Source organism: Bombina bombina, chromosome 5 (assembly GCF_027579735.1).
Source record: "Bombina bombina isolate aBomBom1 chromosome 5, aBomBom1.pri, whole genome shotgun sequence".
NCBI classification, from domain to species: Eukaryota; Metazoa; Chordata; class Amphibia; order Anura; family Bombinatoridae; genus Bombina; species Bombina bombina.
This window is the reverse complement of record NC_069503.1, coordinates 747986598-748003278: the sequence shown is the minus strand read 5'-3', so window position 1 is coordinate 748003278 and position 16681 is coordinate 747986598. Positions and strand designations below refer to the sequence as shown.

General features: G+C 39.5%; 1 protein-coding gene across 4 annotated transcripts in view; it reads left to right on the top strand.

The window, feature by feature from the left end:
• RIPOR2 (RHO family interacting cell polarization regulator 2) overlaps positions 1-16681 on the top strand; it is a 377286-nt gene that overhangs the window by 323948 nt on the left and 36657 nt on the right. For all 4 annotated transcript variants that reach the window (XM_053714808.1, XM_053714807.1, XM_053714810.1 and 1 more), the window contains one exon: positions 1706-1908. In XM_053714808.1, coding sequence (XP_053570783.1) covers positions 1706-1908 — 203 coding nt within the window. The remainder of the gene's footprint in view (positions 1-1705; positions 1909-16681) is intronic.

Sequence of the window (16681 nt, the reverse complement as noted above, 5' to 3'; positions counted from 1 at the left end):
CTTAGTGTTTGCTAACATAATGACCATAGCTAGTTGTATCTAGTCCAGCAACAAGAGTGGAGTTTGGCTACTGAAAAACAATTTCAACAAACAAGGAGATAATGCATTCCAAACCTTTTCAAACTTGCCTAGTATGTTGTTTAATTACAAGGTATTTACTGTCCCTTTAACACCTAGGAATGCATCATCTAGTAAAATTTAAGATAGTGAATACATTCCACTTCCTCAGTTTACTATTACCCTCTTTATTTTACTATTAGCTTGACTGAATTTAAAGGACCATGCAATGCAGTCAAATTGCACATGTGGATAATAAAAAGACAATTATTTAACACCTATTCTGAATTTCAAATAAGCAGTAGATTTTTGTTGTGACAAATTTATTTATTTTTCTCCCATTTTCCGGCCCTCTGTATCATGTGACAGACATCAGCCAATCACAGACGAGTATACATATAACCTGTGAGCTTGTGCAAATTCTTAGTAGGATCTTGTTCCCCAGAAAATGTGAATATAACAAGAATGCAAAATTTGATAATGAAAGTAAATTGGAAAGTATCTTAAAACTGCATACCCTTTCTGAATCTTAAAAGTTTTTGACTAAACATTGCTTGCCTTGTAATTGTATGTATTTAATGCAAGACTGCAAGCATGTAGGCATAGACCTTTCTAATGATTTAAAGGGGCAGTTTACTTTATTTTTTTATTGTGCTCACTGCAGTGGAGAATGATAATGAGGTCACAAGAACCAGCACTAATTGGCTGAAATGCAAGATTGTAAAAAGTAAAAAAAAAAAAGCACTTAGATAAGAGGTGATCTTGCAGTGGCTTAGATACTGGTAATTATAGAGGTACAAGTATATTAATATAACAATGGTGGTTATGCAAAACTCAGGAATGGGTAGTAAAGGGGGTATCTATATTTTTTTAACAATAACAATTTTTAAGTAGACTGTCCCTTTAAACATGAGTTTAATATTCTAAATATGAAAAAAATGGGGAAATAGTTTTAGCTTAATTGCTATCTTTAAGACATACTTAAAGGTACGGTTTTACCCAAACATTTCACCCCTTTAAATTGTTCCCAATGATCTTCCTGCTGGAGTGTATTACATTGTTTACAAGTAGCTTCTTTACACCTATTTCTGCATTTGAAATAGCTGATTTAGCCTGTGGTATCCCCACCTATACTGAAAGTTTCTATACTGGAGTCTAGGCTATTGATAAAGCCTATGTAAACACAACCAGCAGAAGAAATTACTCTCCCAGCGGGGTACAGGATAATTAAGTAATAAAATGTTAATTTTCCATTATTCTCTCTAAGTGTTGAGCTTTGGTTTACTGACAAATATAAGATAATGAAGCCTGTGATAACATAATGAGATCTGATATTACCTGCAAGCTCAACCCATTTCAATAGGCTGTGGTTTAAAAGCAAAAAAACTGCTTATTCATATACATAAATAAACCTGAAAATGCAATTTCTCATACATTTAATACTCTGCAACTGGCATAACAAGTCATTGCAAATACATTAAGGGAAAAACAATTTTACATTATACTGTCCCTTTAACACATTCAGGCATTCCCATTAGGAATACAATATAGCCTTTAATCTTTCCTCTACTTAGTATAAAATAATGTTAATACTTCAGATATGTGGCATTCATACAGTGACATTTATGTGAACATTATTTTATTCTAGCTTCAGCAGACCAGATGTTGCAAACATCAACAGATACATTTTTGCTCCACAAAATGACAGATATGGCCACATCCAGTTTGCCTCCCCGGCAGGAGATTCTTGCAGCCCTGACTTTACTTTTAATGGAGAATGACAATTACGCAAGTCAAGCACTGACCTTACTCTCTTCATCTGCATCCAAATCAAATGTGTTCAGAGAAAAGGTGAGAAGCATAACTGAGAACCATTTTGTGATAATTTTGTGTTTTTTTCCACTTCCTAATGATTATTATAATATTATTTATTTAAAACATATTAATCTACATTAGTTAATAAAATCATTATTTTAGAAAATACTTAACTTTTTGTTTTACTGAAATTCATCTTTCTTTCGTATTGCATGGAGAGTCCACAATTTATTCCAATTACTAGTGAGATATTCACTCCTGGCCAGCAGTATGAGGCAAAGTGCACCCCAGCAAAGCTGTTAAGTGTCACTTCCCTTACCCATAACCCCCAGTCATTCTCTTGCCTTGATCACGGGAGGCTGGCGAAGAAGGTGTCTGAAGATTTTAATCCTTTTAATGGGTACTTTTCCCTGTAAGCAAGGACTAGGGGCTATGCTGTGTCCATGTCAATCTATTTAGTAAGAGTAATGGTGGCTTTTAGCAGTTAGAAGGCAGCAAGGTGGTCCTTCCTTTATTTCTAGCAGTATGCTACCCCTTTGATAGAAAACCAGGGTTGGTTTTTCTAACAGGTTCCTGACAGATGTTGGGGAATCAGTCACACCTAAGAAGCCGTTTCCTACAGCCGAATCCACAGGTAAGTGCTCTTGCCTTCTAGGTTTTGAGGGCAGCACTCCAGAGGTTAATCCTCAGTGGATCTTTAAATGGGACACAACTAATTCCTGTACTTTAGGAATTTATGGGGCAGTTTATCTCATGCAGGCACTTAGGATGTGTTTTTAATTTTACTAATAAGGGGTTGATGCTTTACTCTTCATTTATTGAGGTTGAATCTGGCTGGATATATTGGCAAGCAGGTATCTCTGGGGAATTCAGATACCTGTTTGAGATTTTCTTATTTGACCTAACAGTAAGGTTTAAAGGAATCTCAGGGGACTTGTGTGTTTTAAGTAGCGCTTTCATTTCACGCTCTGTGTCTGTGGCACAGTTATTTTTTCTGTGCACTCGCATGACTGTACGCTCTCTGGCCTTCCAGGCACATCGCAGCACAGAGAAAGGAGCTGCGTATCGTTTGTGAGCTGGGATTAGTTGCGCTCACGTGACCCTCGCTTCCAGGTCTTACTTCGCATTGGGACTTGGAGAGCGAAGCTCTGTGCTGCTTGAGAGCTGGGTTTTAGAAGTTTCTAACGCAGTGTGAATCCACTGACAGACTAGATAGAAGCCATCGTTCTCATCTTTGTCCAGTTACTAGTGGGTACTCCTGGTCCGGTGTGGTGAGTTACCTCAGCAAGACTGATGATATAGAGGTGGTAACTGTAGTCTTTCCTATATTGTCTATGGGAGTATATAATTTAATTGAAAATGGATTCAAACCAAAATTTAGAAGTTAATTTTGAAAAATGTTTGCTTTGTTTGGAGGCTCAGATAGTGCCCCCTTTGCAATTTTGTTCGTCATGTTTAACCCTTTGAGTGCTAAGCACTTTCCCACCTGGGTGCTAAGCTGGATTTGAGTTTTTTTTTATTTTTTTATAGGGACACTGAACCCAAATTTTTTCTTTCGTAATTCAGATAGAGCATGCCCATTTTTGGTGAACAACATGGGTTGTGCTTGCTGATTGGTGGATAAATTCATCCACCAATAAAAAAGTGCTTTCCAGAGTTCTGAAACAAAATAAAAGCTTAGTTGCCTTCTTTTTCAAATAAAGATAGCAAGAGAATGAAGAAAAAATTATAATAGGAGTAAATTACAAAGTAGCTTAAAATTGCATGCTCTATCTGAATCACAAAAGAAAAAAATTGGGTTTAGTGTCCCTTTAAATATATATATATATATATATATTTTTAACTTTTTTTAAAAATGTTTTCAGATCCCCAACACATATACTGTTGGAAAGGTTACCTTTCTAACGGTGGGTTTTGGGGGTCTTTAGCTGCAAAAATGCCTGAAAAATAGGCTTCTAAGCAGCATGCCCTTATTTCCCTATACTGTCTATTGTATTTTTTTAAATAATGTTGTGTGGTGACGTCATCATGCGAAACGTGAAGCCCCAGCGATGCTTGCCCCAGATCTCCCTCAACGTGGAAAAGTGCTAGTGACGGCTCTGAGCCGTCGTTAGCACCTGACTGAGATAATTTGTGACAGCTCAGAGCTGTCAACACTCAAGGGGTTAAATAAGACTTTAAAGTTTAAAGACAAGATTTCCCCTCTTTCCCCTTGAGTCTGTCTCTCAGTATAATGTGGTCTATGCCATGCCTCTACTTTTCCCTCAAACATCCCATACTGTTTCACAAGAAGTGCCCTGCAGTTCCTCTCAACATCCTCCTGGAGGTGTTTATTTACCAGGAGATTTTGCTGCGCAGATAACATCTGCTGTTTTGGCATCTTTATCAGTCTTTCCTGTCGCTGGTAAGAGAGAGAGGAAAACCAAAAATATTTCTGTTTAAAGGGTTCTGACTCTACTAAGGCTGCGCTAGTAAGTCTTTCTAAGTTATCTGATGAAGATGATACCTCAGTGGCGTCTGAGGGTGAGCTGTGAGACTCTGATACTGTAGTTACTAATTCTGCAGATTCAGAGGAGATTAATTTCCGATTTAAGTTAGAACACCTCCGGGTACTATGGAAGGAGGTCCTTGCTACTTTGGAAGAATCAGACGCATTTGTCACTGAGAATCTGTGAAAGTGTTTCCAGTTCCAGACCGTATGTCGGATATCATAGCTCAGGAATGGGATAAACCAGGGATTCCTTTTTCCCCATCCCCTGTTTTTAAAAGATGTTTCCTTTTGCTGACTCTATACGTGACTTGTGGCGCACAGTGCCCAAGGTAGAGGGAGCTATCTCTACTCTTGCCAAGAGAACTACTATTCATATTGAAGATAGTTGTTTTTTCCAGGATCTCATGGATAAGAAGCTTGAGGCTTTTTTGAAGATGTACATTCATCAGGGATTACAGTGGCAGCCTGTTGCTAGTATTGCTACAGTTGTGGGGGCAGCATCTTATTGGTGAGTTGACTTATCTGATCTAATCTCAGAGGAGACTACTATAGAGGAGATCCAAGACAGGATCAAGGCTCTCAAGCTGGCCAATACCTTTATTTGTGATCCCAACCCAGACTTAGACTAGGAGCTAAGATTTCTGGTTTCATTGTTTTAGCTCGCAGAGCTCTGTGGTTAAAATCTTGTGTCTGCAGATGTCACAAGTCCAAGCTTTTGTCTTTGCCTTATAAGGACAAAACCTTGTTTGGTCTAGGTCTGGCTGAAATAATTTTGAAATTACAGGTGGAAAGGGCTCTTTCCTAACTCAGGATTAAAAGAATATATGGGTCGCCATAATTCTAATTTTCATTCCTTTTGTAACTTTAAGGGACAAAAGTCTTCCTCTTCCTCTTCCATGCCAGAAAAATCCAAGTCTTCTTGGAGGTCCAGTCAGCCTCGGAACAAAGGAAATCAAGCCAAGAAGCCTTCCGCTGATTCAAAATCGTCATGAAGGGATCGCCCCCGATCCTGTATTGGATCAAGTGGGGGCAGGCTTTTTTTTCCCGGCAGGCTTGAAAATGAGATGTTCCGGATCCTTGGGCCATAGACATAGTGTCCCACGGTTACAGAATATGATTCAAATCCTGTCCTCCCAGGGGCAGATTCCACCTGTCATGGTTATCTGTGGACCAGATAAAGAGAGATGTCTTCATAAACTGCGTAAAGGACCTATCTTCCCTGGGAGTGATTGTTCCACTTCCCCTAGAGGAGCAGGGCCTAGGATTCTGTTTAAACCGGTTTATAATTCCCAAAAAGGAGGGCACTTTCCGTCCCATCCTGGACCTAAAGTGTCTCAACCAATTCCTCAGGGTTCCGTCCTTCAAAATGGAGACCATCCGTTCCATTCTTCCTTTGGTCCAAGAGGGTCAGTTTACGACGACCACAGATCTGAAGGACGCGTATCTTCATGTTCCCATTCACAGGGATCATTACCAGTATCTGAGGTTTGCCTTTCTGTACAAACCTTTCCAGTTTGTTGCCCTTCCTTTTGGCCTTGCTACAGCTCCCAGAATTTTCACAAAGGTTCTGGGGGCTCTACTGGCAGTGGTCAGGTCTCAGGGAATTGCTGTGGTGCCTTACCTGGACGACATCTTGGTTCAAGCATCTTCTTTTCATCTAGCAAGATCTCATACCAAGATGTTGTTGCCTATTCTATGTTCCCACAGGTGGAAAGTGAATCTGGGAAAGAGATCCCTTGTACCAGACACAAGGGTGTGTGTATTCTTAAGAACAATTATAGATTCCCTGTCCATGAAGATTTTTCTGACGGACGTCAGAAAATCCAAACTTCTTGCTTTGTGCCTTTCTCTCCAGACTGCTATTCGTCCATCAGTGGCTCAATGCTTTGTGGTGATTGGTCTGATGGTTGCCTCCATAGACATAATTTTTTGCCCAGTTCCATCTGAGACCTCTGCAGTTATGCATGCTCAGTCAATGGAACTGAGACTATCTGTCTCTGGGCACATGTTTTCTGATACCTTCCTGGGTGATTGTGACCACGGATGCCAGTCTGTTAGGTTGGGGAGCAGTTTGGGGCTCCTTAAAAGCACAGGGCCTGTGGACTCAGGAGGAGTCTTCTCTTCCTATAAACATCTTAGAGTTCAGAGCAATCTTCAATGCCTTGACAGCTTGGCCTCAACTAGCCTTGGTCCGGTTTATCAGATTCCAGTCCGACAAAATCACCTCAGTGGCTTACATCAACCACCATGGAGGAACACTGAGTTCATTAGCAATGAAGGAGGTGACTCGCATTCTCCAGTGGGCGGAGTCTCACAATTGCCATCTCTCTGCCATCCACATCCCAGGGGTGGACAACTGGGAAGCGGATTTTCTGAGCAGGCAGACCTTTCATCCCGGAGAGTGGGCTCTCCACCCAGAGGTTTTTACAATGATAATGCTCAGGTGTTGGGTTCCGGAGTTGGATCTGAAGGCGTCTCGTCAAAACACCAAGCTTCCAAAGTATGATTCAAGGTCAAGAGATCATTAAGCCATTCTGATAGAAGCTCTGGCGGTTCCTTGGAACTTCAATCTAGCATACCTGTTTCCTCCGTTTGCTCTCCTTCCACGAGTAATTGCTTGTATCAAGCAGGAGAGAGCATCTTGGATTCTAATAGCTTCTGCATGGCCTTGCAGGATCTGGTTCAGGGATCTTGTGACAATGTAATCTCCTCCGCCATAGAGGACCTTCTACTTCAGGGTCCCTTCCTTCATCTAAATCTAGATTCTCTGAAGCTGACTGCTTGGAGATTAAACGCCTAGTTTTAGCTAGACGTGGCTTCTCTGAGAAAGTGATATATACCATGCTTCAGGCTCGCAAGTCTGTTACTCGCAGAATTTACAATAAGGTATGGTGTAAATACCTTTATTGGTGTGATTCAAAGGGTTTTTCTTGGAACAGGGTAAGGGTTCCTTGAATTTTGGTTTTTCTTCAGGAGGGCTTGGAGAAAGGTTTGTCAGTCAGTACTCTGAAGGGTCAGATTTCTGCACTGTCTATTCTTTTGCACAAACGTCTGGCAGATGTGCCAGATGTTCAATCTTTTGGTCAGAATCAGGCCTGTGTTTAAACCTGTTGCTCCTCCTTGGAGCCTTAATCTTGTTCTTAAAGTTTTGCAGCAAGCTCCGTTTGAGCCGATGCATTCTGTTGATATTAAATTACTATCTTGGAAGGTTTTGTTTCTTTTTACTATTTCTTCTGCTCGCAGAGTTTCCAAACATTTGGCTCTGCAGTGTGATTCCCCTTACCTTATTTTTCATGCTGATAAGGCTGTCCTCCGTACTAAGCTGGGGTTTCTCCCAAAATTAGTGTCAGATCGCAATATTAATCAGGAAATAGTTTTTTCTTCTTTTTGTCCCAATCCTTCTTCCAAGAAGGAATGTCTTTTGCATAACTTGGATGTTGTGCATGCTCTAAGCAACTAAAGATTTTCGTCAGACTTCTGCCCTGTTTGTTATTTTCTCTGGTAAGCGTAGGGGTCAGAAGGCCACTTCTACCACTCTTTCTCTCTGGTTGAGAAGTATTATCCATTTAGCTTATGAGACAGCTGGAGAATTACGGCTCATTCCACTAGAGCTGTCTCCTCTTCTTGGGCTTTCAAAAATGAAGCTTCTGTGAAACAAATTTGCAAGGCGGCCACATGGTCTTCTATACATACTTTTTCCAAATTCTACAAATTTGATACTGTTGCCTCAACTGGGGCTTCCTTTGGGAGAAAAGTTCTTCAAGCAGTGGTGCCTTCGGTTTAGGTCCACCTGTATTGTTCTCCCTCCCTTTCATTCTGTGTCCTCTAGCTTGGGTATTGGTTACCAATAGTAATTGGAATGAATTGTGGACTCTCCATGCCATAGGAAAGAGAACAAAATTCATGCTTACCCGATAAATGTATTTATTTCTAGGCATGGAGAGTCCATGACTCACCCTTGTTTTAATTAAGACGTCAGTTTTTTTGTACAAACCTCTATACCTTTGTGTTATCTTCTTTTTCCGTTCCCTTCATCCAAATGACTGGGGGTTATGGGTAAGGGAAGTGACACTTAACAGCTCTGCTGGGGTGCTCTTTGCCGCCTCCTGCTGGCCAGGAGTGAATATCCTACTAGTAATTGGAATGAATTGTGGACTCTCCATGCCTGTAAATAAATAAATTTATCAGGTAAGCATAAATTTTATTTTGTTTTACTGAAATTCATAACTTAGTTCTACTGAAATTCAAAGCTTTGTTTTTAGCCCTAACAAATTAAATATTCAATAAAAAAATCTATGAACTTTAACATCCTGCAAAGCCTTACCACAAACCAATGGTAAAATCTACTGTAAATTGTGCAGATTTGTATTCTTATTTAAAGGGACAGTAAAAAGAATTATGTAACACTATCTTAGCGACACCTTGCAGAAACAAAATTGCCAGATTTTAGCCGCCAGTTATAATTAACTTTCTTTCCTCGCCAGCCTCTTCTGATGCCATCTTCTTTTCAAAAGTGTGTCACTGGCGTGCTGTCTAATCACACTATTGAACTAAATGTAGCGTGCTCCCACTCTGGGTAAAGCTTTACCAGAGCAGGAGCGAGCTACATTTAGTTAAATAGTGTGATCAGGCACGCTGTGATTAGAATGCACGTCTGTGTTGTGTTTTTGAAAAGAAGATTGGATCAGAATAGGCTAGCGAGGAAAGCAAGGTAAGTATAACTTTTTTCAAGGTGTCGCTAAGATAATGTTACAAAATTCTGCACATTACATTTACTGTCCCTTTAATTTGCCAATTCATAAATACTACTTTCTTTCCTAATATATGGTGAGTCCACGACTTCATCATTTACTGTTGGGAATATCACTCCTGGTCAGCAGGAGGAGGCAAAGAGCACCACAGCAAAGCTGATAAGTATCACTTCCCTTCCCACAAACCCCAGTCATTCTCTTTGCCTTGGTGCATGGAGGTGGTGAAGTTCTGGTGTCTGAAAAAAATTGGATTTACTTCACTTCAAACAAGATTTTAATTATTTTAGAAAGCCAGAATTGGTTTACTCTGTTCTTTCCTTGTTTCAAAGATGGGGTCTAGCCGTAGTCCACGTTAATCTCTTTAGTAGTGGTGGCTTTCAAGCAGTTAGGAACTTGTGAGGTGAGCCTCACTGCGTTTTCCTAACAGGTTGCTGCCCTAGTACAGAAAACCAGATTAGGTTTACTCTGTTCTTTTTTTTTTCACAGCTCTCTGTAGGGAGTGGTGTTCTTACATACCAGGTGAGCTGTCGTTCTGCCGGACAGCCAGACCTCAGGTAAGTGCCTTTTCTAGTATGGGAAGGAGACTCTGCACTTAAAAAAAAAAAAAAAAAAGAAAAAGGTTTGCCCTGTAACATTATATGGGACAGATATATATCCTTTATATGGATATTAACAGGCAGGGAGCAGGCACTTACATGGTGATTTGAGACAGGGGTTTGTTACTTTTATTAAAGGGACATAATACTCATATGCTAAATCACTTGAAACTGAAGCAGTATAACTGTAAAAAGCTGACAGGAAAATATCACCTGAGCATCTCTATGTAAAAAAGTAAGATATTTTACCTCACAATCTCCTCAGCTCAGCAGAGTAAGTTCTGTGTAAAAAGTTATACTCAGCTGCTCCCAGCTGCAGGTAAAAAAAAAAAAAAAATGAAGACATGAACTGCAGCCAATAAGCATCAGCAGTGCTGAGGTCATGAACTCTTACTGTGATCTCATGAGATTTGACTTAACTCTCATGAAATTTCATAGTAAGCTTCCTTTACCTGATTGGTGAAATAATATGAGAGTTCACGATGCTCATCCTTTCAGCTGTCCCAGGACAGACACACTAAAATGCTGCTTAGAAATCCTTTACAATGGGAGGTGGCTACTGAGGAGCTTTTGAGGTAAAATATCTTTCTTTTTTACATAGAGATGTTCAGGTGATATTTTCTAGTCAGCTTTTTACAGCTATGCTGCAGCACTTTAAAGTGTTTAAACATTTGGGTATTATGGCCCTTTAAAGTATTTACCTTTTCTTTATTGTGGCTTCAATGCTTATGGGTTCAGCCAAGCATTTTTTATTGTGTATGCTTATGGTGTTTGCACTGCTAAGGATGTATGCTGCGTGCTACATTTAACAGTGAAAACTGTTCTGCGCAGACTGGTCTCTTTTTTTTGATAAAGTGTACACTTTCTATGGCTCTTCCGTTGGGTTAATTCTGTCTAACGAAATCTTTAATCATTGACTACCTTTTGTATTGCTTGTGACACCGTCATGCCTTTTAGTAGGTTTTCTATAGTAAAGGGCTAACGGTTCTCTGCTATTTTAAAATCGTGGCGGGAAGGAGTTTTGTAGTGGCGCTTGCCTGTATTCCCCGGCGGGTCATGTGACCCATTTTCTCCACTTTGTTTTCTGTCAAGAGAAGGAGACGCTATAGTGGAGTGGTGTGTTCTTGTCGGGGATTCATAATTCCTTAACATTGATCTGCCGTGTTTAATGGCATGTTTTTGGAATGGCGCTGTCTGGAGGGACTCTTCATCTTAGTCTATCACAACTCCTTTCTTAGAAGTCCCTGTGTTGGTAACCCCGGAAGTCTCTTTCAGTATTTTAACACCTCAGTCTCTGAGGTGTAGGGATAATTTTTCCTGTTTTATAGCATAGTGCTATACTTAATAGGAGATGCAAGAGTGTCCTCTGAGACCTTAAAATGACAGTACACAACATTTTCAAATTTCACAATATAAAAATTAAAGAATTTTATTTATCTGTCGTGTTTTATGTCACAAATTGCTCCTAATGCAATCTTGTGATGCTTTCTTAGTAAGATCTTTCTCAGACAGAGATAGATTATTGTTTGCATCACTGGAGCAGCCACTTCAGGGATTATATGTTTGTGGCAAATGTGAGCATATTGTCTCTTTAGAAACTCATATTGGAGTTCTGGAGGAACGAATTGCAACACTGCATGAAATTCAGACACTTGAAAGGGAAATGGATAGGACTGAGCTGGTTGTTAATGGTTCTAGCAGTGGGAATGGGGAGGATTCAAATGAGGAGACTACAGGATGTAGCTGGGTCACAGTTAGAGGGTGAGGTAAAGGTAAGGGGCTCGTTTTAGGCATATTGTAAAGCGTATTGATAGATTGTTAGAGGGATGTGGGTCTGATCCTGCAGTCATGGTACATATTGCTACAAATGAAGGAATCAGCGGGAGATGGAGAGTCCTAAAAATGACTTCAGGGAGTTAGGTAGCAAGCTTAAAGCAAGGACCTCCAAAGTAATATTTTCAGAGATATTACCAGTGCAGTGTGCTAATTCAGTAAGGCAGAAGGAGCTAAGGTCTGTTAATTCATGGTTAAAAACATGGTGTAAAAATGAGGGGTTTGACTTTTTAGAGCACTGGGCTGACTTTTCACTTGGGTACAATTTGTACAGTAAGGATGGATTGCATCTGAATGACATTGGTGCAGGTGTGTTGGGGGAAAGGATGGTAGCACGTTTAGAGAATCTTTTAAACTAGGCAAAAGGGGGGGGGTCAGTTAGAACACAATAGAATAGAGAGATCAGTTTGTGATTCTGTCACTCCTTTGATATCTCAAGGAAGAGATAACTTAAGAAATGTGACATTAGAAAGTATGGAGGAAAGCACACCAAGTATCAGCAGAAAACACATGAAAATTAAATGTATGGCAACAAATGCAAGAAGCATGACAGGTAAAATGGGGGAGCTGGAGCTCTTAGTTGCAGAAGAGGACTATGATGTTATCAGTATAACTGAAACTTGGTGGGATGATTCATATGACTGGGCAGTTAACTTAGAGGGGTATACTTTATTTAGAAGGGACAGGAATAATAAAAGGGGTGGAGGAATCTGCATGTATATTAAACATAACCTTAAACCTACAATAAGGGAAGATATTTCTGATACAGGCGACAATGTAGAGACCCTGTGGGTGGAAATAAAGAGTGGGGGGAAAAATCCTAAAAAAATATTACTAAGAAAATGCTACAAGCCCCACAACATTAGTGACCTGGATGAAACTCAACTACTAATACAAATAGGTAAGGCTGCTAATAACAGTGCTGTAATTATGGGAGATTTTAACTACCCTGATATAAACTGGGCCAATGAAACTAGTAATTCAGCTAAGGGGGATGGATTTTTAAATGTTCTCAGGGATAACTTATTGTCACAATTAATAGAGGAGCCAACTAGGAGTAACGCTATATTGGATTTAGTGCTATCAAATAATACAGATATAATATCAAACATAGAAGTCAAAGAACATTTGGGTAACAGTGATCATAACATGGTCACATTTGAAATCTCTTTTCATAAGCAGTGTCTCAAAGGTTTAGCCAAGACTTTTAATTTTAAGAAAGCAAAATTCAACGATTTAAGGAAATCATTAAATAACATAAATTGGGACATTCTCTAATAAATAAATTGGGACATTCTCTAATAAAAATACAGAGGATACATGGATAACATTTAAAACTTTGTTAAATAAATATACATATCAACAAATACCAAACTGTTATAAAAATAAAAAATCCAAGCCAATGTGGCTGAATATAAATGTGTTAAGAGAAATTAGGAAAAAACGTAGGGCATTTAAATTATTCAAAGAAAATAGTACAGACTCAAAATTCCATATTTATAAGGAATGTAACAAAGCATGCAAAAAAGCAATCAAATTAGCCAAAATTGAAAATGAAAAATGAATTGGAAAGGATTCTAAATCTAACCCTAAAAGGTTCTATAAGTACATAAATAGCAAAAAATCTAAGAAAGTCAATATAGGTACATTAAAATGCGGGGAGGGTAGCATGATTAACAGTGACAGGGGGAAGGCTGAGATACTAAACCAGTTTTTTTTCTTCAGTATACACAAGAGAGGAACCATTGGATGATACTTTGGAACAAAATAGGACATGCCAGTGCATACCATTAACTGGGTTATGTATAGAGGAAAACAGGAACAAATTGGATAATATTAAGGTAAATAAAACACCAGGCCCAGATGGAATACACCCAAGGGTGTTAAGGGAATTTAGCACTGTTATAGACAAACCTCTACTCTTAATTTTTCAAGACTCATTATCCTCCGGCATGGTACCCAAGGATTGGCGTAAAGCTGATGTGGTGCCACTCTTCAAAAAGGGAAGTAGGGATGATCCAGGAAGCTATAGACCAGTTAGTCTAACATTAATAGTGGGGAAGATATTTGAAGGGATTATAAAGGATTATATTGATGAGCATATTCGTGTAAACAAGATTATGACTTCTAATCAGCATGGTTTTATGAGAAATAGATCATGTCAAACTAATCTAATTAGATTCTATGAGGAAGTAAGTAAAAATATAGATAAAGGGGAATCAGTTGATGTGATATACTTAGATTTTGCAATGGCGTTTGATACAGTGCCACATGAGAGATTAATGCACAAAATTAAGGGACTGGGAATAGCTGAAAATGTTATTTTATGGATAAATAACTGGATAAAAGATAGGGAGCAACGAGTAGTAGTAAATGGATCATACTCAGATTGGACAAAAGTAATCAGTGGAGTCCCCCAGGGATCAGTTCTGGGCCCTATTCTTTTTAATATTTTTATAAATGACTTGGAGCTAGGATTAAATAGTGACATCTCTATTTTTTCAGATGATGCTAAGTTAAGTAAGGTCATTAGGTCAGCGCAGGATGAACTTTCCTTACAAAGAGACCTGCAAAAAGTAGAAGTATGGGCAGGTAAATGGAAAATGACATTTAATATGGAAAAATGCAAGGTTCTACATTTTGGAAGTAAAAATAAGCAGGCAACGTATTATTTAAATGGGACAAGACTTAGCCAAACACAGTAGGAAAAGAATTTGGGGTAGTAATAGACAACAAGCTAAAGATGGGTGCACAATGTAGGGCAGCAGCTTCAAAGGCTAATAAGATACTAACATGTATTAAGAGGCATTGACTCAAGGGAGGAAAGCATAATTCTGTCTTTATATAAAGCCCTGGTAAGACCTCACCTTGAGTATGGAGTGCAGTTCTGGGGACCAATCGCAAAAAAAAATATTGCAGAACTAGAAAAAGTTCAGAGAAGGGCCACAAAGCTAATAAGGGGATTGGAGAATTGAACCTTTGAGGAGAGGATAGCCAAACTGGGTCTGTTTTCTTTAGAAAAAAGGCGCTTAAGAGGTGACATGATTACTTTATATAAATATATTCAAGGACCATATACAGAGATGGCAGAAGCTCTGTTTATTCCAAGGTTGGAGGAAAGGAGATTTAATCTCGTGCAATGGAAAAGTTTTTTCACTGTAAGAGCAATAAAATTGTGGAACTCATTACCAAAGGAGGTAGTGAATGCCAATAGTCTCCTGGTGAAGCTTATTTGCCTGCAGAATTGCTGCCCAGATATCTTTGCGGTATCGGCAGCATTATCTGCCTTTCCTATGCTTAAAGGGAAAACGCAAGAGGAAAATTTGATATTCAGAAATTAAGTTTTTTACTCCACCAGCTGATACTCAGGTTGCCTTCCCTCATACGTCTGTTGAGGTGGATAGGTTGGTAGCCTCTGAGGGTGAAATCTCAGATTCGGACAGTATAATTCCTTTTTCTGATGCTGAAGTAGTAACCTTCAGATCTAAGTTTAAAGACCTTTAGGTATGGTTAAAGGAGGTTTTTGGCTATTTTGAACGACTCTGATACGCCTGTCGTTGTCAACTCTAAAGAATCTAGTGAACTTTTTAAATACTAGGATTCCACTGTGAAAATTTTTCCTGTTCCAGACCGTGCTCGTAGGTTTTTTGCAGGAATGGGAGTAGTCAGGCGTTCCTTTTTCCCCTCTCTCCGGTCTTAAATATCTGTTTTCCAGTTGCTGTCTCCATTTACTATCATGAGCACAGTTCCTAAAGTAGTAGGGACCATTTTTACTCTGGCTAAGAGAACTACGATTCCTATAAAAGATATCTACTCTTTTTAAGGATCAATGGACTAAGCTGGAGGCTTATTTGGACGTTTGTATGGCCACTGTGTCAAGTGCAGCACCTTATTGGTGCAACGCCCTGTCTGATTCCATTTTAGTAGGGACTCCTTTGTAGGAGATCCAGAACAGAATTAAGGCCCTTAAATTAAGCCAAATCTTTATTTCTGATGCTACCATGTTAGTTTTTTTAGCTGGGAGCCAAGATATCTGGCTTTGCTGTGTTAGCCTGCGGGGCGTTGTGGCTATATTCTGGGTCAGTGGACTTTTCCTCTGAGTCCAAGTTTCTGGCGCTTCCTTACTAGGGTAATACCTTGTCTGAATCTGAAAATTTCTGATATTTCAGAAAACTGGTCTTTTCTACCACATGACCGGTTGGGGAGCTAAATCTTTCTGTTTGTAAACATGGAAACGAGATGTCCCATGTAGGCTGCAGACATAGTATCTAAGAGTTATTGCATAGAATCATGCCTTTCCCCCCAGAGGCAGGTTCCACCTCTCAATTATCTGCAGGCCAGATAACAGGCAATTTTGAAGTGTGCTTGGGACCTCTTTTCCCTGTGAGTGATTGTCCCATTTCTGGTATGGGAACAGAGCCTAGGATTCTATTCATCTCTGTTTGTGGTTCCTGATAACGAGGGAATTTTTCATCCTATGGTAAACCTAAAGGTCTCATCAAGTTTGTCTCAGGGTACCGTCCTTTAAAATGGAAACCAGTGGTTTCATTCTTCCTTTGGTCCTAGAGGGTCAGTTCATGGTGACCATAGACCTGGAGGATGTGTATCTTCACGTTCCTGAGATTTGCTTCTCTGTCAAACTTTTTCGGTTTGTGACTTTTCCCTTTGGCCTTGCCACGACTCCCAGAGGGGGCTATCCTGGCAGTGATCAGTTTTCAGGGGATTGCTGTGGTGCCTTCCTGGATGACATAATGGTTCAGGCGCCTTTTTTCAACAAGCAAACTCTCTTACAGAGATCTTGTTGTCTTTTCTTCTTTCCCACGGATGGGAACTGAATCTTGAAAGTATCCAAAGTAGCCTGGTAGGTAGCTTTGTGGCTTTGCAACTCAAAAGTTTTTGGTTTGTATCCAGCTACTGGTGCTGGATGTCCCTTTTTAAATGAGTTCCCATGTTTCAGCTACAAGGGTAGTTTTCTTAGGGACCATATTAATTTTCCTATCTCTGAAGGAAAATCAAGGATGTCCCTTTTTAAATGAGTTCCCATGTTTCAGCTACAAGGGTAGTTTTCTTAGGGACCATATTAATTTTCCTATCTCTGATTTTTTCCTATTGCCTCTCTCTGCAGTATACTGTTCGGC